The sequence below is a fragment of the Lissotriton vulgaris genome, chromosome 3_1 (genome assembly GCF_964263255.1).
Source record: "Lissotriton vulgaris chromosome 3_1, aLisVul1.2, whole genome shotgun sequence".
NCBI classification, from domain to species: domain Eukaryota; kingdom Metazoa; phylum Chordata; class Amphibia; order Caudata; family Salamandridae; genus Lissotriton; species Lissotriton vulgaris.
The window spans coordinates 547,628,162-547,652,905 of NC_141689.1; the positions used below are offsets into that span (position 1 = coordinate 547,628,162).

A 24,744-nucleotide genomic window follows, 5' to 3' on the forward strand; every position below is an offset into this window, starting at 1 on the left:
AGAGGGAGAGCAGGCACAGCGGGAATCAACACGAGCAGGCTCCGGGCTGGAGAGGGGCCTATTATCATTCAATGGCCGCCATTACACAGCCTCGCGGCCGGGGCAATGAAGTTCGCTAGGCCGGTTACTGGGCCCCTGGAAAGTCGCAAACAATGTGTGGCAGTGCAGCTGGCATGTAGATGGCTATTCTGTTCATCAACAGGCTCAGGGATCAATGGATGCAGCAGATTTTTGGCGAATAATGACTCGGTCAGGCAGAGTCTCACAGCATTTTGCCGTGCACCCTCTAGCGCCCCAGCAAATGCAGCACTTATTGCAATTGCCCTAGAGGGTAATTTAGTAGTAGACATCTGGAGGATATGGCACCCGGACAGACCAGAGGGTACCTACATACCGACTCAGCACAACACCTGGTCACGTTTATATTTCTGGCTGGTATCTCGAGACATTGTGGCCATTTACCTAGAACACTTTCAGATCATGCACCTGTACTCCTTCAAATAAACATGCCAGATGGCCACAGAAGCATGCTTAGCTGGGGGCTACCCACACATGCTCTTACTGATGCAGTGTTCTAAGCGGAAATAAGGGTTGACATAACTGATTATTTTGCTACAAACATGGGCTCCGTCACGACTCAAGCTACACTGTGGGAGGACTTAAAAGTAGTGACATGATGGAAATGTACAGCCAGGCAGACAGGGGTGCTAAAGTCTCTGGGTAAGCTAGGGTCAGACATCAGAAGACTCAAGCTCAAATACTTTCAATCAGAAGATTCCATATAATTGGGAGACATTAGGTCTAAGATCTCCGAGTTCGAAGAGGAGGCGCATAGAGAAGTAAAATTATTAGGGAAATATACTTAAGCTAAGAAATATGGGGAAGGCGATAGACCGGGAAGCACACTTTCTACCCTCCTACGCCCACCTAGCAGGGATACATACATTACAGAAATACTTAGTACCAATCAGGAACTAATATGGGAAACCCAGGGTATTATGGAGCAGTTCACAAACGTTTATACCTCATTATACACATCTACCTCAAGCACAACCCTGGAGGAACTCCTGGAATATCTGGACTCTTTCGAGTTGCTCTGGTTGGGCAGGGCACATAGAGCTTTTTTAGAAGAACCCTGCACTAAGAAGGACATTATTCAAGTAATTAAAGTCTATCCTCAAGGAAAGCACCTGGCTCTGACGGCCTCACAGCATTATTCTTTAAATGCTACGCCAAACTGCTGGTGCCCCAATTACAAATGCTATATCAGGAGGAGCAGGAGACAGCCCCCCCACCCCCCACAATGAGAGAGGCCATCATTCTGACCCTCCTTAAACCAGGTAAGCACCCAGATTAAATGGACTCCTATAGACCATTATCGTTGATCAACACTGATACAAAAATATATGCAAAGCTCCTGGCATCTCAGGTGCAGCCCCTGTTACCCCTGATTGTGCGCCCTGACCAATCTGGATTTATACCAGGGAGGTCTACTGCCCATAATCTACGCACCTTTTTTTTTACTGTTTTACACTATCTAGACCCTAAATATAAAGCCTTGGCGGCTCTATTAGATGCGACCATGGCTTTCGACTCTCTGGACTGGACCTACCTTTTCACTATCCTGATTAGACTAGCATTTAGCCCACTATTTATAAACCAAATAAAATTGCTATACACTTTCCCAATTGCTAAACTCAGACTAAATGGTGCAATTTCAGCTCTACTGGTAATCACCTGTGGTATGAGGCAGGGCTGCCCCCTTGCCGAAATTCTTATATCTATTTGTTAATTTACCCCTCATTCTCACACGGGCCTTTTTTGACACCTTGCACTCTTTGATGATATCTCTGGTGTGGGCAGGCAAACAGGCTCAAATCTCCTAGGAGTTGATGACTCTCCCACTGACACGGGTGGTTCCGGGGGCCCGGATCTCGAACTATATGCTTACTGTGCACAAGCCCAGTTTCTTCACTTTTGGATCCACCCTGTGCCATTCCAGCCCCATGTGGCAGTGGAGATGGACAGAGTTGCACCAACCCCACTCTGTGGCAGTATATAAAATGTACAAACAACCTCATAATGAGATTGATACAGTAGAGTTGCTACGCTGGAGCTCTGAAGGCTTAATAAAAAGGGCTAAACTTGTCAATCTATATGCCCCATCCATGCAGCTGGCTTTTCCTCCACATGTCCCTCCCCTGTTTGAAAAGGGCGAGGTGGCTCTGGCACATCGGTTAGGCCTACACACCTTCGCTGACCTGTTCCGATCTTTGCAGGTCGAGGTAGAGTGGTTGAGACCGAACATCGCAGATGTATTCCTACATTACTGTTAACGAACTGCATGTTAGCAGAAATATGAGACCTTTCCCAACTCTCCACCCACACTACTTGCGCTTGAACAAATGCTAACATGCTCATCGCAGCATAAGCTTATTACATGCCTATACAACAGTATACAAAATACACACCCGGTGTTCATACCCAAAGTGCTAGCCAGTGGAATGAAGAACGGAGACCCCCACTAGAAGAGGAGCAATGTAAATGCGCTGTGGCCAACTGTGCAGGCTACCCCCCAACTAAAAATTAAGGTTTATTCACTTTACTTTCTTATATCGATTTTATCGTACCCCGTACAGATGTTTCGGATGGGATTAAATCGGACACTAACTATTGGAGATGTGTGGCTACTCCTGCAACCTTCGTGCACCTGGCCTGGTCTTGCCCGGTGATGTTGGACACACCGTTCTACAGACACCTCGCCAAGCCATTTCCTCGCATACCAGCTTGAGGGTGAGTATAGGATTCACAACCAGACTCCTTATGTGAATCCTTCTTTTTCTTGCTATCCCTTAGTCGTAATATCGATCAATATGGGATTGCAGCGGCACAGCATCAATCCAGCGTCTAGGCAGGATGAGACGCTGTGCCGTGGCAATCCCATATTGATCGATATTACGACTAAGGGATAGCAAGAAAAAGAAGGATTCACATAAGGAGTCTGGTTGTGAATCCTATACTCACCCGCAAGCTGGTATGCGAGGAAATGGCTTAGCAAGGTGTCTGTAGGATGGTGTGTCCAACAGGGGTGCTGTGACGTGTTGTCTAAGCCCTGAAGAATTTGCCATATATTGGAGGCAATGAAACATGTTGGCTTGTGAACTTTGGCAGCTCATCTCATTTGAATAATAAAAGCATTGTGTAACAGGTGTGCTTGTCAATTTTAGTTACACATCGTCACCACGGCAGAGTGGATTTGTTATTATCACTCTATCCACACCTTGTTTCTGTTTTGTTTGGACACTTAATTAGAACACTTCTTTTGTTCTTTTTTTTAGATAAGTTGACTACCTATGATGAGAACAGTGGGCTGATCTGGTGAGTACCTGCCAGTTCCCCCTTTGTGGTTCGCCCGTGAGGTGTCACTTATCTCTCTCACATTTTTTCACCTAGACAGGGTGAGTTGTGCTTATTGGTAAAAGCTGGTGACTGAACAGGGTCTAAAACCAGTTACCGACATGTTGTTTCTGGAGGCCTGTCATTGGAAAGAGGAATTTTAAATAATAGGCATGAGAGTGGTACAAAGAACCATAAGAAATAAAGAAGGTTTTTGCTTAAGATTATATAGAAAGATATAGTGATGTACACACCTTTACAAAATGGCAACTACTAAGATCGCACCCTACCTTAAAAACATGTACATAGAGAAGGTGGGTAAACTCCTTGCAGACAACAACTGGCTATAATCGTAGTAAACCATAAAGAAGGGAAGCCGTGAGAATTCTGCTCTTCCTATCACCCCATCTCTCTACTTAACACTGAGACCAGAATCCTGGCCGATTTGCTGGCTTCACTCCTAATACAGATTATCATAAAGCTTGTATACCCTGACCAGTCCGGCTTCATGCCAGGAAGGTGCACAGCACTAAATCTGCATAGAACACATGGAGTTCTAGGGCGGATAAACACACTAAGAGAAGATGCAATGGTAATGTCACTGAATGCCAAAATGGTGTTTGATACGATTGAATGGCATTACTTATTTGCAGTGCTGGAGAAGATGGAATTCGGATCTAACTTTATGGCTTGGTTGAAACTCCTATACAGCGACCCATTAGCACAGGTGGTAGTAAATAATAAAATCTCCTCAACCTTCCTACTGGGGAAAGGGACGAGACAGGGTTGCCTCTTGTCTCCTTTGATCTTTGCCCTGGTGCTAGAACCCCTAGGCAACCTAGATATGTAATGAAAAATAAGGAATTAGCACCCATCCAAAAAGTGTTTTTCTCAATAATATCAAAGGTCCATAATGCATATAAAAGTCTTGTGATAAATGAGTCCGGATTTCAGTGAAATTTTCTTTTCCAAAGTTCTTTATTGTAATGATACAAGTCAGGAAAAAATCCAAGAACCCATATGGATTCCGTTCTTATCCGACGCGTTTCGTCTCAAACATTGAGACTTCTTCAGGGCTCCAATAACAAGTAATAGTCAACAGTCAGTACATCTTCCTGATGATTCTTGAAAGCAGCAAAATAAGCTAGTTTCTTTATATCTTGATGAAGTGAGTTGACAGAAATATAGCTCATGCAGGTTCAGTAGTCCCTGTCTATAACCTCCTTGAGCCTGTGCTGCTGTTCTTGCCGTACTCGATCTTGTTATACAGAAAAAGGCATGGTGGCCAGCACAAGGTAACACATCACAAGTAGGGCAGCTCGATGCTTAAAATGCTTCATTGCGATTTTTGGGTTTTGCCCTTGAAGGAACAGACAGGGTTGTGTTCTTTGGATTCATAAGCACCATCCCCACTACTCTCAAGCCACAGGTGAAAGCAGGTGCATTATTTCTTTGCCTCAACCCTTACCTTTGTGTAGAAACAACCTAGATATGTGGCGAGCCTCCGATAAGAGGCCTGCGCTGGACGGGATGGTGGGAAGACTGTATTTCCCTAAAATTCTGACAACATACTTTTATACCTCGCATTTCCCAAATCCCCATCAAACAAAACCTTACACATATTTACAAATGTTGGGAAATACTTAGGTTACACGATTAACTGGGCAAAGTCAATCTATCTATATATATAAAAACGAAAATATGTCTGTCTGTCTGTCTGTCCTTTATGCATTACTACACCATTCATCCGATTGCCATGAAACTTTGGGAAGTTGTTAAGTACACTCCCGCGAAGGTTTCTGGCATAATTTTGTTTTTTAAATCGGCCCCCCAGGACCCTCATAATCTTTCAAATACTGATGTACGCACCATACGGAAAAACAACAAATCGTGTATCCACAAGCACTTGAATAAATAAATAGAATTAAAACACCATTCATCCGATCGCCAGGAAACTTTGGGAAGTTGTTGAGTACACTCCCGCGAAGGTTTCTGGCATACATTTTATTTTAAATATCAGCCCCCCAGGGCCCTCATAATCTTTTGAATACTGATGTACGCACCAGACGGAAAAACTAAAATTGTGTATCCACAAGCACTCAAATAAATAAATAGAATTAAAACAGCATTCATCCGATTGCCATGAAACTTTGGAAAGTTGTTGAGTACACTCCTGCAAAGGTTTCTGGCATAAATTGTTTTTAAAAATCGGCCCGCCAAGGCCCTCATAATCTTTCGAATACTGATGTACGCACAAGACGGAAAAACAAAAAATGTGTATCCACAAGCACTCGAATAAATAAATAGAATTAAAACAAGATTCATCCGATCGCCAGGAAACTTTGGGAAGTTGTTGAGTACACTCCCGCAAAGGTTTCCGGCATAAATATGTTTTATATATCGGCCCCCCAGGGCCCTCATAATCTTTTGAATACTGATGTACGCACCAGAAGAAAAACAAAAAATCGTGTATCCACAAGCACTCGAATAAATAAATAGAATTAAAACGACACTTTGAAATGTTTTCCATATTAAAATTACACAATGTAAATGGAATGTTATCATAACGAGTTTCCTTGGATTTCCTTTCTTCGGAGATCACAGCAACGTGCGACGGGTAAGCTAGTTATTTATATAATGAGTGGAACACTCACCTCGTTACCCAGAAGTTGCAAGGCAACAGTGACCCAGGAGGGGTTCTGATACCTAGGCATATATATTACCATTACCATTACCATTCGGCCTTATTGTATGATAGAAATATTTTTCCCTACTACAACGTCTCAAAGGAGATGTGCGATACTGGCGATCCCTTCCACTCTCTTTACTCGGATGCGCTGCCCTATTTAATCATCTTCAAAAATACGAATTCATTTATGTATTCTGAGAGGGATGGTGATGAGTTGTATCCCCCTCTTGCATTAAATAATATTCCCCCGTGTGTGAGAGAGCGAGTGGTTGATGTTTGATAGATTAGCTGTAGGGTGGATGATTTTATGAGTGAAATGAGCGAGTGTGGGTTGTGAATTATTGTTTGTATTTCTGTAATTCGTGTTAAAAATGTATTTGATGATTGGTGAGATATGTTTTTAGAAATTGAAGCATTTTCTTTTCTGTACATTGAATTTTCGAAAATAATTTTTCCTAAAAAATAAATTGAACAGAAGTGAATAAATAAATAATCCATGCAAATAGATAGAGTGGTTGTCTGTTTGCAGCTTGTTAAATAGAAGAGGATAATACAGAACGGGGATAGGTGCTTTATTGGGTTTGTACTTTTAAAACAGCCCTACCTGACTCTTGTCCAATTTGGGCCTATCCCCTTTTGTGATTACTATTTAATATGATGGCACTTCCTAGATTTTAATACTTAATGCAAAACACACCAAGCCCAGTTTCTGCCTCCTATTTCAAAGCAATAGAGAGTGAGCAGATAACACACCTATGGGATGGTAAGCCCCCTCGAATAGCAACACAGAAATTGGTAAAGGGGTGGTATAATGGGGGCATAGGACTCAGGAATATTCGGAAGTATTACTGGGCATCACAGCTAATGGTGATAAATCCATGCCTACATCAATCCTTTGACGAAACAAGCATACAGAATGGACAAATTGGTCTTGCCAGGCGGTAGATACGAAAGGGACTCTACACTACACCGGAGCGAATAACGCTTACAAGCCCCACCAAAAATACTGTTCAGCTCTGGCATGTGGTAAATAAATGCCTAGGATGGACAAATAGCATCACACAGGTCACCCCACTGTGAGATACTGAGTGATTGCGAGCACTGAGGCACACCAAGGGATTTGACAGATGGGGGCCTCATAGGTATCTACCGCGTGGGAGACGTGGGTACAAGGAGGGGTGGTTCCCTTTGCCACACTACAAAGAGAATATGAGCTAGCGGACACAGAGCAGCTCCGACACATACAAATCAGGCACGCTCTCCAGAGAGTAATCTCCAAGGGGGGTGAAATCCCAGTGACCTCTCCACTAGAAGACAGAATTCTCTGAGACTATATGGACCGTAAAGAAATCACCTTGACCTATAAAAAACGGATTAATAACTCTTCTGACCCTTTCCTTCAACTACGAGAGCACTGGACACTAGATATTGGGGACTTAGACGATGAGGAGTGGCAGGTGGCATTGGCCTCACCAGGCCCGGACTGGCCGTTGAGGGCACCGGGCAATCCCCCGGTGGGCCGCATGGTTGGCGGACGGTTTTGGGCCCTTGGGGCCGTTTTTGTTACAGGGCCGTTATGCTGCAAAAACGGCCCTGTAACAAAAACGGCCGAAAACCGGCCCTGGCAAAGAGCTCGGCGGCACCCCCAAACCTCCTGGGGGGGCCGGCCGAGCACTTTGCCAGGGCCGGTTCTGGTTCCCAGTCCGGCCCTGGGCCTCACCCCGGGAAGTCGCCATTTCTTTGAGACTCAGATTAATACAAAACAAGATATTTCACAGAATGTACTTCTCAGGCAGAATGTACTTCTCAAGCAGTCTCTTACCTGTTGATGGCGATAGTGAGCAGCAGATAGAGACAGAGAGCAGAGAGCAGCAGTAACCGTCGAGCAGCGTGCGGCAAGCAGCAGACAGCAAACACCGCCGCCACTGCAGCCGACAGAGCCAAGAGGCGGAGGGCGAGACGGAGCAGGTGACCGGAGCCGCAGCCACAGCCTGCCACAGCCCGCCACAGTCACACCCACAGCCACAGCCCGGCGGTAAGGGAGAAGCGGCAAAAAGCGGACCGCGGTATGCGGTATGCGGAATGCAGGCAAGCGGTAATGCGGTAAGCGGAGCAACATAGTTTCACGCTTCCCTGCCGCAACCGCTAACCGCGGCGGCCACTATCGCGGAGCATCTTGGCAAAAAAACTGTGAAAAAGGCGAACGGCTCTCACCCACAGCAGACGGCAGATGGCGGCCGGCCGGTAGCCGTTACTGAGAAGCGCCATAGAAGTTGGGAAGCGGGAAGGGGGGAGCAAGTGGCAGGCAGGCAGGCAAGCAGGCAAAACACTGCCAAAACACTGCTTCACTCTCCTGCCCCCCCCCCGCCGTGACCACTCACCTGCCACAGCCACCTGCCACCTGCCACAGCTAGACACAGCCTGCCACAGTGCCTAGCGACGAGAGGATCTCACCTGGATTTCACCTACAGCCAGCCAGCGGATGCTGTAGAAGCAGCAGGCAAACAGCAGACAAGCGGCAAGCAAGCGGTAGGCAACTAACATCAGCCAACTGCTCATCAGCTAAAGCAGCCAAAGCCACCAAGAAAAGCATCGTAGCCCCCCATCCCCTCCCCATCCCCGGCACTCTCCAGAGTGAGCTGAAGCAGCGGACTTTGCCTGGGTCTTGGGTGCAGGGGGGCAACCGGGAGCATCTGGGGGAAGCGCGGCTGGCCGCAGTGGCCGGGGCTGCCTAGGCACAGGACGGACCTTGAAGGTGCCACCCCCACAACCCCCCACAGGAGGCCAGGAGACCAGTGGGCCAGGGGCCTAACGCCCTCCCCATTAACGGGGCCAAGAGCGCGACGGGAGCGTAGCGCCCAGCAGCACCAAGAGGCACCAAGAGGCAAGCCAGAGCCAGAGCCCCAAGCATTAAAACCCAAAATTATAACTTGCAACTTGCATTTGCGCCCCAGCACAAGCTTTGGTACTGCAGCAGCAGCAGGGAGCAGCAGGGAGGCCAGAGCACTTCTTAATCCAGCAGGAGATTCTTGGAGATTCCGGGAGACTCCCACAGACTCCATCGACTATCCGAGCAGTAGCCTAGGAGCCGGCAAGTCACTCAAACCAACTCTAAAATGAGGACCAGAAACTCTACTCTAATCCAACCCCAGGAGAGGCCCCGGCCACACAGATCTGCCAAGAGACGGAAGGCGAAGCTATTTTACCCCCCAGTATTAGAACTAGGGGGGTCTTATCAAGGCCTAGGGCCCTGGGACGGGGAACACTCAGGAGCAGCAGGAGCGACTGGAGCAACTCCAACTTTTCCGGTACCTCACATCGACTTCAATGTGGAGCTGCCGGCCCCTTCAACCTCAGCTCACTCCACGACTGACATCGGGGGGAAGCCTCACAGCCCCCCGAAGCTAAACGCGCACAAGTCCAGGCTCACCACTAAAGAACGCTCAAACTGTCCCGCCGGGATCAGAGATATAAGAAGCTTTTTGAACCCCATAACATCCTCCCCCTCCAACGGCCCCAGGTCTTTGGACAGCTCAATCACTACAAAAGCAAGGGAGGAAGGGCCGAGCCAAACACTCGCAAGTCCCCGGGCCAACAGGATCCCCCTCTCACCAACAATACTTACCCTTCAGCGCGGAATACCCCCCCAAACCCACGACATCGGACATGGCGGTCCTTGGGCCCATCCAACTAAACATCATGGCCCAGTCCCCCCCCACCAGAGGATAGACAGTGGAGCAGCCCTCCTTTAACCGAAACGAATATGCACGACACTTCAGACAATACTCATGTCGTCAAGAAGGGAGGCATAATTTCCCCCATCATAGCGATGCACACAGACTTGAGCCACGTCCCCCCAGCCATAATGGAAGGAGCAATTCGACAACCACTCGTCAGGTCCCTAAACCACCTATTGAACTCACCAAGATCGGGCCTTCCGGAACACGATAAAACGGCCCTGCCACCGCCCTCTGACAGCGGTCCTGCAAACACAAACCATCTATCACTAATTAGTGAAGCCCTCGTCTCAATGACAGGAGCAGCAATAATGCATGCGGACAAGCTTGACATGCAGATTAACATCCTACAAATAGTGGCAAATCTGATCTCTGGAATAGATTCAAAATTGGACCACTTGAACGCTCTGATCCGCAGAGCGCAGGGCAGCACACAATTCAAGCCAGAGCCATGTAGCTGCAGTCCGATCCTGCACAGCTTAGAAAAACTTCCAAACATCATGACCACCCTGATAGAGGACCTCAAGGGTGAAGCAAAAAAAAAAACTGTCAGAAGAACATGCCTTTAATCATACAGGGTTTCGCCCAGGCACATTCCATGGATAATAGCCCAGTAATTCCTTGCCCAAACTGCTTGGAAAAACCTGCCCCCCTGGCCTCACCTACCGCCGGCGGAACAAGAATCACCTTGACCAAGGCCGAAAGCCATGCCCCCCAACAAACCCTTAAGCCACCCAGCCCAGAGTCACAAAACCTGTCAAGGAAAAACAAGAAAAATCTAAGAAAACTCAACAAGGAGAAGAAAAATATCGCATATGCCACCAGCGTCATTCACAATTGGTTACGACCAAATAAGCAGCCTCCTGATAACACCATCACAGATGAAACATCTAACCTGGCAGCCCCCATGCACACCGCAGAAGTCATCGGACCATGCACTGGAAACTCACACACACTCACCTCAGCTCAGGATCCAAGCTTGCCAGCTTTCCCAGCGGCCCCTCACCCTGCTACAGCGCTAACAATACAAAAACATGCGCATGAATCACAGTTAAACAGCCACGACGAAGCCACGCAACATAAGCAGGAGTCCAGCCATATCAGCTCTAAGAACCCAGCACAAATTAAGTTTCCAACGAGCGGAGCATTAGACTCCGATAACTCAAAAACTATCGATGACACCATTGGAGACTTCCAGAGCGCCCCCTCCGGGTCAACATCCCTCAAACTGGAGCATGCCGTCAACAGGCCATGGAATAAGAACTGCCAACCCAGCCCAACGCCCATGGAGGCACCTCAATTTACAACAGGGCCAAACCAGCAGATAAACTGTTACCAGCCTGGTTCGATATCGCTTCCACCAATCGAGACTAAGGGAAAAAATGGGCTTAACGAGGCAAGCGCAAATCAAGCTAACGCGAAAGACCGGAAAATACTGTTACATCCAGAATACACCTCGCAAGGAAAATGGGACATCCTCAACCGAAGTAACCTTTTAACACTCTGCGCAAACCTCCCGGGACTGGAAGGCATAAAAACCACAGACATCGAAACCATCTCCTTCCTGCCCCCAGATGCTGAGGAAAAAAACGAAACTACGGAATTAACCTTCATCAGCCCAGACCTGGCGGAGGCATTGAGGAGCCAACAATCCCTACTGGAAAGCTGGGGCATAAAGATAAAGGCAAAGCCGGCACAAAAATACCCCTCAATCTTAAAAACCTTGATTCCACACTTTAAGCAGGACAACCAGGAACAGACATTACACGCATAAACGCTCCCTCCAATTATCGGCCAAAAGTTGTCTCCGTCCTCCAGGGGTGTAAAGGCAGCACAAATAACAGCTCAATCATCGGATCCCCAATCAAGATTACAACCAACCCCAGTCAAGGAAAACGTCTGTGCATAACCAGGGGTCAAGCAAGCAACGACTGGTCCTGGCTATCATCAGCACTAAATTCCAGCTCCTAATACACTTTGTCCCCCAAACTTAGCCCAAACTTTTCAACAGACTACAAGTGAGCGAGTAAAAACCCCCCAAAAAAAGAAAATTATAGAGAGTTTAAAAATAATATTGTGGAATGTCTCAGGCCTCAAAAAGCTGCTACTAAACCCAGCTGCGGTTAAATTCTTGGAGGAAGCAGATATTATTTGCATACAGGAAACCTGGCTGACCCAACCGCTGTCGCTAAGAGGATACGCAGAATACAGCAAAGCAGCAAAAAAGACCAATATATTCGGAAGACCCTCAGGGGGGTCTTGTGTCTACATAAAACATTCACTGAACATAGAATTCATGGAATTCCATAACCAACCAGACACTTTTCAGGTGGGCATTCTGAAATTCCCCCATTCCACCAACGGAATTGTCCCAATACTACTAATCAGCATCTACCATAACCCACAGGAGAAAACATCTAACTCGCTCATACTTGCAAACCAATTAGAAACTTTGCTGCTACGCCACTCATCATTAGAAAGCATTATCCTCGGTGACTTCAACATCCACAACGTAGGGGTCTCCACTGAACAAAATCAACAGCGCGGGGCGACCAAAGTATTAAATGAACTTTTAAAATCTTACAAATTGGCAACGGCCCATACATTGCTCTTAAAGAATACCCCGGGAGCCTTGATCGATCACACGTACAACAATCAAACGACGATCGATTATATCATCTTAAGCGACAAACTGCAAGACAAATGACAAACTTTATGGTTCATCAACGCAATGACAGCGACCATGCAGCTCTAACAATCACCATGAACTTGTCAGTTAAACCACGATACAAGCCAGCTTGCATTGGGGCATCGGACGGCCAAGAATTAATAAAGCTGCCCAGAAGAATTAAATGGGGACAGGTAGCCATTGCAACCTTTAACAACTGGGCAAATACGTGGGCAGGCTGGCCCCCGCGCAAATACAACCAGGAGGCAATAGCAATATGGGATGGAATCACCTCGACTTTAGCTTCAGAACTCCGAGTATGTGGGGACAAACCAAGGGCAACCCACTGGCACCCTCCGACGGCCTTCGGATTCAACGCAGAAATTAAAACAAGTGCAAGGGACTTAAACAAAAAACGAAAAGCCCACAGTAAAAACCGCACAACCAAAAACAAAATTCAACTGCAGGAGGCCGAAAAGATCCACTCCAAAAAAGTGTGGGCAGCAAAGCGCAACCAATGTGAGGCCCAGTGGCTGAAAATCTTCGATCTGTTGAGCCCTGGTAAATCACAAGAGTTCTGGAGTTACATTAGCCATCTTGGCCGAGGCACAAATCATAGAGAAAACTCCCTTGAGTCATCAGTCTGGGTCTCTCACGTAACAGCGCTCTACAATAAAGAAGGACCAACCACCCAGTCATACAACACGCTCTCTCTAAAAGTGAACCCGGACATATTCACCGATACAATGCCTCCCCCCGGAAAATCTCTAGTGTCCAAAATATTAAAAAAATCAGAGCAAATGGCGCACCGGGCCCCAACGGTCTCCTAGGCCACCTGTTCAAATCAAACATTGAATTTTGGTCCGAAAATCTGACCTACTTATTTTCCGACTGCTGGCTTTCGGGGGCTGTGCCTGACTCATGGCGAGGCTCGCTCTTGCACCCAATCCATAAGAAAGGGCCCAAATCGGACCCAACAAATTACCGCATGATTGCCCTCCTGGACATCGAGGGTAAAGCCTACGCAAGTGCCATCTTGAATGACCTTACAGACTGGGTAAGCGAAGAAAATCTTCTGCCATTCTATCAAACCGGCTTTAGACCAGGGTCATCGACTGTAGACAACATCACAGCACTCTCCTACCTAGTTAATTGAGCACGGCTACGCAAAAGCCTCCCATTGTTTGCCTGCTTCATCGACTACTCAGCTGCGTTCGATGGAGTAGATCGCACCATCCTATGGAGAAAGCTGGCCCAGTGGAACATCGACCCCTCTCTGCTAAGAGCAATACAATCCCTGTATCAAAACACTTGGGTAAGAATTAAACTCTCAAATGACTCTGCAACCGACAAGATAGACACGAACCGTGGCTTAAAACAAGGGTGCGTGCTGGCGCCCCTGCTGTTCAATTTATATACAGCAGACATGGAGCGAGAATGGGCGGCAAATCTTTTTCATATCTCGGTCCCTCTCTTTGGAACACTCTTCCATTGACCCTTAGGCAGGAAACCAACCACTTGAAATTCAGGAAGGCCTTAAAATCCTGGCTGTTTAATATCTAAAACCTGAACTTCTCAATGCACTGGATCATCAGCGCCGGGAAACCCTTTGTTGGGTAGCTGTAGCGCTATAAAAATGAAATGAAATGAAATGAAAAAATGAAATGGAGCTTGCCCTGTCGGGGGCCGCCTTAGAAACGCCAAAGATCGGGGCCACCAAAATACACTTCATGCAGTACGCGGATGATCTTGTAATTTTGGATCATACAAAAACAGGACTGCAAAAGGCACTCACCGCTCTGGCAATATATAACAACAAAAACAGGCTGGTAGCAAACCCGACCAAGTCAAAAATAGTCATCTTCGGGCACTATCCCCAAAAAAAAGAGCAAAATGGAGCCTCGGCCACTTGACATTGGACAGCATCCAGAAATACATGTACCTAGGGGTCTGCTTCCATGAATCGGGGTCGTGCGGCACCCATTTAAAGAAAATTCAGGGTAAAGGGAAGCCCATCACCTTTGCCCTATGTAAACTACAAGCCTCACTACACAGCCCATCAGCAACTGCTATCCATAGAGTCCTCAAGGCCAAGTTAATGCCGGCCTTAAACTACGCACAACAGGCGTATCCAGGTAAACTGAATAGGGAGCTGGAAAAAAATCATTGCGGGGCTTACAAGAAACTGTACCATCTACCGAAATGTACAAGAAACACTCTAATTCGCCTGGAATTCTCCCTTAACCAACAAACGCTGGAAGAGATGGCAGCTCTAAGTAAATACTACTACCTCACAACTGCGGCACGCGACAACACCCTGAAGGCCGTCCTGAAACACATCTTTACTGAACCAGGGAACCCCTGGTCAGCTGCCATTGAATCAGCCACGACGCAATTGAAGCTGGCGATCGAGTCGTGGAACCCAGGCTTTGTCAACTACACGTCCATCAAACATGCGATAAAAAAGCAAGTGCGTGCATGCTCCCGGGACCTGGATTTGGAATCCCTCATGAAAAGAGCCTTTCATGAGTCCCTATGCTTGCCGCACACTGTGCATAATCCACAAAATCATCTCACGCAGGCCGTGGGCCTCCCAGCACTCCACAAGATCCTAGCCTACAGACTGCACCCCCTGCCGCTCAAAGAACTATACCACCCGGGAAATGCAGACACGGGAGCTCGGGAATGCAGACTCTGTAACTATAAACGCGAGTCATTGGCCCACTTACTATTCTGCTGCCCTGCTTTACGTGCACCCCGCACCCTCTACCTCAGGCCCATTCTCAGGGATGCCGGGTCACGCACAGCTAAGGAAGCAATTCACCATCTATACACCTTGAGCATAGTAAAACAGATGGCCTCATTCGGAAAATTCATACAACAGACTCGGTCCGAGTTGATGTCTGCCAAGGTCACGCAGGAATAGAGACTTCGTCGCAGGATACCGGGCAGCCCTCCCAGGTTCCTGACTGCGTGTGTCCGGTGAACTCTGGCAACCTGTCTGCAGAAACATTTTCGGTTTTAACTTTTGTAATTTTATACCTTGGTTTTAATGTAATGGTTTTAAGTAACCACACAATAAAGTTATTCATTCATTCATTCATTCATTCATTCATTCATTCATTCATTCATTCATTCATTCATTCATTCATACTTCTCAAGCCACACTCTTATTAAAATTGGTCTTAGGGCAGATCCTACTTGTAAAAGGCACTGTGGGCAAGAAGCCATAATTTACCACATAATTTGGGGCTGCAGGTACATAAAGAAATATTGGGGATCCGTCATACGCTGTATGGGAGAGGCAGTGAGGTTGGAACTGGGGCCAGAACCCAAGCAACGCCTCTTAGCGTCTGGAGGGCCACAGATTTAAATAGTAAAGAAAAATCCTGGCCCACACTGAGAATGTCAATAGCAAAGCAAAACATAGCAAAATCATGGGGTGCTCCTGAAACACCAACACTTCAGGCATGGATGGAGGATATGGACTGGTGTAGGATATTAGAAAAGATAGTTTATGAATTCAGTGGCTGCCCGAAGTAGTGGGTGCTGATATGGAGTAAATGGAACTCATTTAGGGGAGACATATGTACGTTGCCTGGGCTCAACACCCTTCCCAAGACAAGGAACTAAAGGGTCTGCATTCCAATGGGATAAGAAACCTCTCATAATAATTCAAATTGTTGTAACAAGGTCTATTGATTCTTTGAATGATGCTTCCTTATTGCTAATGTACTGTAATGTTACAGAAATGCCCTGGTTTAGTCATCAATATAAAAAGAATTTAGAAAAAAAGTAACACTTTTTTTTCTTTGAAACGCATACCGTTTTTCTTTGAGGAAAATGGGCTGCATTTGAAAAAAATGTTGGTTTATTTAAAAAGCAAACACAGACATGGTGGTCTGCTTTTCCTAGCAGGCCATCATCCCTGTGATTGTATCCCATTCCCAATGGGTCGCAAATTGAGACCTGCCGCATGAATATGGACGACACAGGTCATTTGTGTCCCCATTGGGAATCGCTAAATGTGTCACATTAGTATATTCCATTTTGCGAGTCACAAATAGCGATTCACAAAAAAATGCAATTTGAGACCCACAAAACAGAATGGCCGTACATCTGGCCCTAGGTCTGGTGCTTGTCCTAGGTGTGCGGCTGCTGAGGCGGACTTCTTACATATGGCCTGGGGGTGTACGGGGCTGACAGCATACTGCAGCATGATAATACATGCAAGTCCTGAAAAGTAACTGATGTACAGATAGATCTTACGGTCCTCCACTGTTTGTTGTATTTAATACTATGCCCGAGTGTGAGTAAGGTGTATTATAGATTTGCATTTCTGGGTCTCTTTCTGGACAATCAAAGAATCACCATTACATGGATGTCACCTAGGGGCCTACATATAAGCAGATGAATAGGGTCCTAGGTGACTGGGCCCTGGCTGAAAAACGCAGTTCCGGACGGGTGATAAGAAAGAGGAGGTCTGGTTTGAGAACAGATAGCTAAGGTCAAGGAGGGGGTGCCCTGATACTGACTCAGATAGTGGATCACATGCTCTGCAGGCCCGTGTAAACAATGGTGGGAACAGATATCAGTTGTAAACCTAGTATGAGATAGGTGTGGGATTGGGAAGCGCTGGCCACTGTGTAGGACCTGGACAATGTTACTCTATTGAATGCTGATCTGCCTGAAATTTTGTAATGTTGTTACTACTTTGTAAACCCTACAAAATAAAGATATATATATTTATATATGCACAAACAACATACGCTCCTTAACGCTGCCAGACGGTCGCGAAAGGAAAACAGGATACGGACACCAGTATTTTGTGACGCGTTTCGGTTACCTCTGTAACCTTGCTCACATACAGAAACGCCGTCCATAGGTTATTTAAATACCCACAGTGCAATAGTGAAAAAAAGTGTGTCAAACTCTATGGCAGTTTTTTAGTCACATGGTATCAGTAGGCATCGAAAACATATTATTGCTATTTCGCTTTGCTTAACATTTGTTCACAAATTCATTTTTTTCATCAGTTTAAAAATATTGCGTTTCCTTGTTTGCACTAATGTATATATTTCATTTATTTATACAGTGAAGGTATAAAAATGTTAGACATCTCCGTATTGATATTCTCGAATATATATATACATATATATATATATCCAAAAATCTTTGCCCAAATTTTCAGAGAAACCACACGCAGGAAGGATTGAACTTCTGTGTTTAATTGAGGCGGACTGCGTGGCGCTGGAAAGAGGTGTTCACTGCAATGATTAAAGGTGCCTGACGCGTTTCATGCGCAAAGCGCATTTCTTCAGAGGCAAAAGGAAATCAGCTGCACAAAGCTTCCATAGTCTTTTGAAGAGTCATTTAAAGTATTTAACCTCGTGACCAAAGGGCGTGGGCACACCCCCGGCATTCTGGTATTAGTAGTTCAGTTTCCCACAGGATTACTTCGCTTGTGCATATGAAAAGTATTCAAAAGTTAAACACCCCAGTGGGCTAGGAAAACATCAAACACAGCGCTGTGCACATAATACCTTCCTCCACACGTCCTTCCTGCTTCTTAATGTGCTGCATCCCAGGACGCTGCACACAGCCATATACTTCATGGTTGGGCTTCTCTCCGACCAAGGCAGGCTGATTTCCTTTTGCCTCTGAAGAAATGCGCTTTGCGCATGAAACGCGTCAGGCACCTTTAATCATTGCAGTGAACACCTCTTTCCAGCGCCACGCAGTCCGCCTCAATTAAACACAGAAGTTCAATCCTTCCTGCGTGTGGTTTCTCTGAAAATTTGGGCAAAGATTTTTGGATATATATATATATATACATAAATATATATATACATATATATATATACAAAATAAATATATATATATAAATAAATATATACATATATATATATATATTTTAATTTTTTATTTTTTATTTATTTTTTTTTTTTTTGTTGTTTTTTTTTTTTTTTTAAACATTCACACATGGACCACAATAGACAGCTTTGTCTGTGACACGGACATCTGTAGGTATCAGTGGGAGCAGACAGTGGCCCAGTGAATAGCAACATGCTCCCATTGTCCATATTACAATGTGACACTTGATTTTGCCATTACAACCCCTGACAGTGTTGTACTGTTACAATGGCAGAGGTGAGCACCTGTTCCCCTTGTAGGCCATCCTCTCTGTATTCACACATTTTACTATGATTTACAAGGATTTGCCTCCTGATGATGGCTTGGGTACAGCCTCTTCGTGTTCTTCTAGATCAACACATACCAGCTCAAAGCAGAGATTTGGCCAGTTCGCTTCACAGATGCTGGGCAAACATAGTGGTGCAATACATCCTGGCCAGTGTTACCCTTAAACTATGATAAATAGTATTTTATGAGGCCACTAATGTAAGCAACAGAACAAAGCAGATATTTTTTACTTACTCTGGGAACCACTTTGCATGCTCTTTCCAAGGATCATCACTTTCTTCCCAGCTACCCAGACATCCCTTGCAGGAGACACACTGCACTGTGTCCTTCCGTCCTACGGGGAAAATATCATGCATAAAACAAATGCAAGTCCATTTCAAACATTATTGTTATGTTATGTTAAAATTGACTTATAAAGCTTGCGTTCACCAAGCGGTTTCTTGGCGCTGGAGGCAGGACGGTTGCAGTTACAGACAGTGAGTGAGTTTTAGTTGTTTGCGTCTGTTATTTTGATTCTCAATTCACATTGACATGGTGTTGTGACACTTCCTGGTTTGATACGATATTTATTTTATCAAAAATATAATATACTGTACAATTTTCTATTGCATTTGAAAAACATTAAGAAAGTTAGTGACATGCTTTATGATTTAGTTAAACAGGTAAGCCTACAAAAATATTGTTTATAGGTACTAGGGAACATGAGCCACAGGATCTATGGAGAATGGTAAGCAGAGCATTTGTGAAATAGTGCTTCATGTGTGATGCAGCCAGATGTCTTGCCATCACCACAGTTGTACACATAACATGTATGGTTGTTTGTCACAATGTCTTTATCAAAAATAGCAGACCGAAATAGTGTGACCTAAATAGAATTTACAAAAAGAATGCTCCATTGGGTGCAGATTTTCATTATTAACTTCAATGGAGAATTTTCTAAATAATATTTAGAACTTGATATTTCGTCTGGAAGGGGCTAATTATTTGGCCACCATCCAAACAGTACTTAATTTCTGTTATTTACCTAGTGGCCTGCAGAACTTTACCCAAATTCTGTTGTTTAGCCAGTCACCAGTCAAAAACCATGAAACTTCAATGTTTTTACAGCCAAAGGATAAATAGTAGATATTCACTCCTAATAATCCAGCGACTAGATAAACAATGTGAAGGAGGTGATAGAGCGCACACAGCACTCTAAATTGTAGGGGTGCATTATACTCATGGTTTAAACACATTTATCTATATTTTCGCGTGTGCAGTGTTTCACGTTTATCAATGCATTTATTCAATACCGTAAACATAGAATCATAATGTATATCTTTAAGTAGGATTTCTTTGTATTAGAGACGCCATTATTTTTGTCTGCATATATGAAAAATAATATTATTTTCATATTAATATAATCCTGAGTTAAAAGTTGTTGTTGGTTTTGAAACCCTCGAACGCTGAAGAAATTATTAAATGTATCTTTGTGTGTGCCAGAACAGTATGTCTCATCCCATTGTAGGTATAAAGGATTCCACCTCAATAGAAAGTTTCAAGAGATAATTGAATGTCTTTGAAAAGCCTGAGAAGCAGAGGGGAGGATATCTTATGTGCCTGGCCTATCTACACTCCAAGGTCACAAGAAACAAGGAAGATTTAATTAAAGAAGTCATGGAAAATCACCACAACCTTGGAGAAGTCAATAATTTGTCATGTGATACATTTAGGAGGGGGCTGAGTTTATCCTTTTTTTGTATTATGTGCAGGGACAGAAAAGGAAAACTTCTAGATTTTCGGTGGAGAAGGAGCATCTTAAGAGCAAGCTCTATAGATTTATGCTATTTTGACCCATTTGACATGAGTGCTTCTAAGGAAGTCTACACGTGCTGACACCTTTGAGAATTAAGATAGGGGAACTTGCCAGAAATACCATCAATGAGAGTAGTGTAGGGAAAGAAAATTCATGCTTCCCTTCCTAATGAAAAAGGACTTGGATTCTGCCTTCATCTTGGGTTGTGTACTAATCTTGGAGTTTATTACTTTGTGTCTCCTATGCCAAATTAATTATATACGTAGATTTGGCTCTGTATTAATTTTCCTGTATCTATACTAGCTAATTCTGCGTTGTGCATACATTCAGCTATTTTTAGCCTTATAATAAAATCCATTACCTAGAATTCGGAGTATGTGGTCTTTACAGCATGACTACATTGTAAGCATAATCTTTTTTTTTTTTTTTTAATTTTTGAAAACCTTTATTCGTGCATGTAAAAAGAACAAATACGGGCCTACAACCATCAGGCCGGCCACGATACTTTTGAGCACTAATACAAACATTGTGGCCCCCGAGTGTCAACGGACAAAAAATTGCGACAATTGGAGAATGTTACACTGAGGGGAACCATGACACCAGGGGGAAGGAGAAATGAAGGTTAATTTTAAAGTTTTTTATAATTTTATCAGGGAAAAAGGCAGTGAAGAATAAGTCCAAGGAGATTCAAGTCCGCATACTATCTTCACATCACGGGAGAGCGGCAGTATTTCGGAAAACAACCGTGGAAATTTTAAAATCTCAGGCAGTGAGGCGGTGCAAATCGACAGCAGGATATTCACACCAGTAAGTACGCACCCCTACAGCGCCGTCCCCATTCAGCCAACCCCAAGCCCGGACCCAGAATCAACCAAGGAAAAAGCACAGAAAACAAAGAAAGAAATAAAGGCCCATAGAACCAATAAAAATACTAATTTACCCCCCCACCCTACACCAATGCGGAGGCTACGGCCTACCCCCCCCCCCCAGCATAGTGCCTGTCGCCCAGTAAACCCGAAATATAGAAGAGAAAGAAGAGTAAGAGAAGAATGAGGAAGAGGAAAGAAAAACGTGAACACCTATGATATAGGGGGTGAGAAAAGAATGCACTATTCTGATCTAAACTCCCAAAAAGAAGAAGGTGGGGAGGAGCCTACGTAGCATCAGAGCACCCGGGACCCCCGGCCATCTACAGCTTCCACACACTAAAACCACCTACTCCAAAAGCAACAGTGCTGTAATCAATTGCAACAATAGCATAGATGGAAAAAGTCATTTCGCCATGTGCGCTAACAATACATACAAGCAGTTCCAATCCCCGTTCAGTCCACCCGGGAAGCCATTTCGTTATGAGTCAGCCCAATCCCGGCCTGGTAGCGGGCGCAGGACAAAGCCAGCTCCTATGAATAGAACATTAACACTTGGAACCCGGGGGCGCTAGAGGGCGCCGGACAAGATGGCCGCACTTGCGTGAGGCTCTGTCGAGACCTAGTAATATTTGCCCATTTATCCTTACATTTCTCATGCCTGCACCCTGCAAAGACGCCGAGAGAACCCCACTGTCATCGGGGGTCGGATGCGACGCTTCGTTCTGGTGCCTGCGGTGACTCGGTGAGCCCCTGGGGGCCGGGACGCTCTACACCGCGATCACGCTAGTGCGGTCTGGTGACCTCGTGGAGGAGACGCCCCGCTGCCGCCCGACCTGAGGACACCGTTGCCTCCTGCGTGAGCTGTCCCGGAGGCGTGGAGTCGGCGGACTGCGGAGGGGAGACGGAGGCGGAGCACGACAGCGGAGAGACACCGGAGTAGCAGCGGAGCGGCCTGGACCCGGCCTGCCGGCGTTGGTGAGTGGGGCGGGGCACTACGCAAGCCCGGGGCTGCGGAGGTGGCGCCGGGCATGGTTGGGCCGCGCCGCGCGAGCTAGGGCTGGCGGGGGAAGGGCGGAGGAGCTACGGTGCGCAGAGATGGCAGAGCTGCGACCCTGAGGGGTGTTCTTATCGCCCTGGGCTGTAGCGGTAGAGCGTCCCGTGTAAAGCGGAACCGCTGGGGCCCTGAGCTGCACTGAAGGACTGGCGACCTGAAGTGCGTCCGCCATTTCAAGGGGCAAACATCCAGATCGGAAGACCTTGGCCTTAGAGGGGAGCCTTACACAACGTAGTCACAGACTGTACAGACTGTACACGCGATAGTGGGGCTATGCTAAACTCCATCGGAAATTGTGCTGGTTGTAGCACATGAAGCTGCGGAGAGCCTGAAATTGCGACGAGGTGCACTTCTGCTTCCTTAAACGGAGGGCAGTTGGCCTGCCAGCGCCATACTGAAGTGCACGGAAAGAGGCTGGAAATAGCACTGGGCAGTGTTCTGGACCCGACCTGTGAGCATAGCCTGAAATAGCTGCGTCTCTGATTGGCATCTCTTCTTGGGCTGAACTAACCGCCACCATGGGCAGGACAGACAGGACTCAGCCAAAAATAACGTTTGAAGCAAATAAAAAGACTGCGCACACATCTTCCCAGGCGCCTGCTGACCCTGATCAGGGGGGGGCTGTGGGGGGCGCCCCAAACTTGGAATCCACCCTGGTGGCCATGCAAAAGACCTTACAATCAATTGAAGGCACCATGGAATCTGTCAACCACCGCCTCGATCAAATGGCGACACAATTCGACCGCCAAAACGAACGCATGGGGGAGGTAGAACAGAGAGTTTCTGCCACGGAAGATGGACTGGCCACAGTCTCTTCTAAGGTGTTCAGCATGGAGAGGGTGTTGGCGGTCATACAGGCCAAAAACGAGGAGTTGGAAGGGAGGTCTAGAAGGAACAATGTAAGGGTCACGGGCCTGCCGGAATCCACAAATGTGGGTCGTATGGAAGACTTCATGGAACGTATGATTATTGATATATTCGGGGCTGATCAACTGTCCAGAGTCTTTATAGTGGAGCGGGCCCATCGCTCTCTAGCCAAACGGCCTCCGCCTGGAGCACCACCGCGCCCGATAGTAGCCAGGATACTAAACTATAGGGACCGAGATACCATTCTTCGGCTTGCGAGGGAAAAAGGGGCTATCGAATACCAGGGCAACAAACTCGAGTTCTACCCTGACTTCACCATGGCGGTGCAGACGGCTCGTAAAGAATTTGCTGCGGTGAAGCAGATGCTGCGAACTGAGGACGTAGCATATGCCATGCTTTATCCGGCACGCCTGCGGATCGGGCCCCCTGCGGACAATAAGATATTTTCCTCCCCAAAGGCGGCCATGGACTACGCCAAACAACTGAAAAGAAGAGCTAAAGGGCCGAGGGACCGTTGGGACGACGACGATGGCGGGCAGGTAGAAGCCGCCTGATCTGAAAATGTGCAGTTGCCTGTGGAGGGGGACTTGCTGCGAGTCACTGCGACTCCACTGTTGCTTGGGCTGTTATAGCTGCTAGGACTCGGGGTCCAATGGGGTCTGCTTTGCCCTGCTCAGCGACTATGTACATTGTGGATGGAGGGGCATGCTAACTGATGGGGACTCTGTGGATTGTGCGGCACTGACCCTTTATAGGTCATTTCACCTGTGTGAGCATTGCTAGGCCGGGCTGAGGACCACTGGGGCTGTGCGTTGTGTGCACGTGCTGCGGTGCGCATGCGGCGCCCCTTTGCCTATGAGTTCTGATCTATTTGCTGAGGGCCCGGGCTGGAGCAAATCTAACAATGTGCTGGAGTTTACTCGATTATCTGTTACTTTTTTATTCACGGAATAGGATTGCAGGTATGGGGATGTAGTTCTAAATGTTAGGTCTACGCTCTCGTCAATACCTGGCGTGAGTGGAGTGCCACTACGCCCCCCAGGACGGGAGATCCCCACACGCAGTTGTTGGTATTGTTGGGGTTTGGGGTAGGGGGGACAATGGGATTGCTTTGGCATTTTGGGCACGCTGAAGTGGGTGGAGGGATGGGGGTTGAGTTTCTGGGGGATGTTGGGGGACTGTTCTTTTTCCTGGTCAGGGAAGTGAGATCTGTGTTGCTGTTAGACTGTGCTTGGAATTTCTGGTACTGGATCGGTCTCCGTAGTGGAGGGTCTTATGTCCTTTATGTGCTGATGGTGGCTGTGGATGGGCCTCTGAGATGGAAGCCGGGGAAAGCCTATTGCATTGAGGGTGGATTGCGGGATTGGTGTTATGGAGAGGGGGGGTAAGATTAAATGCATTACTTGGAATGTGCGGGGACTCAATAGGCCGCAAAAGACTAGACAAATGCTTGCCTTTCTGAATAGAC

General features: G+C 46.4%; 1 protein-coding gene across 1 annotated transcript in view; it reads right to left on the bottom strand.

The window, feature by feature from the left end:
- LOC147726768 (baculoviral IAP repeat-containing protein 1-like) overlaps window positions 1–24,744 on the bottom strand; it is a 1,009,320-nt gene that overhangs the window by 719,160 nt on the left and 265,416 nt on the right. The window contains exon 3 of the mRNA XM_086960810.1: window positions 18,926–19,025. Within this exon, the coding sequence (XP_086816936.1) occupies window positions 18,926–19,025 (100 nt within the window). The remainder of the gene's footprint in view (window positions 1–18,925; window positions 19,026–24,744) is intronic.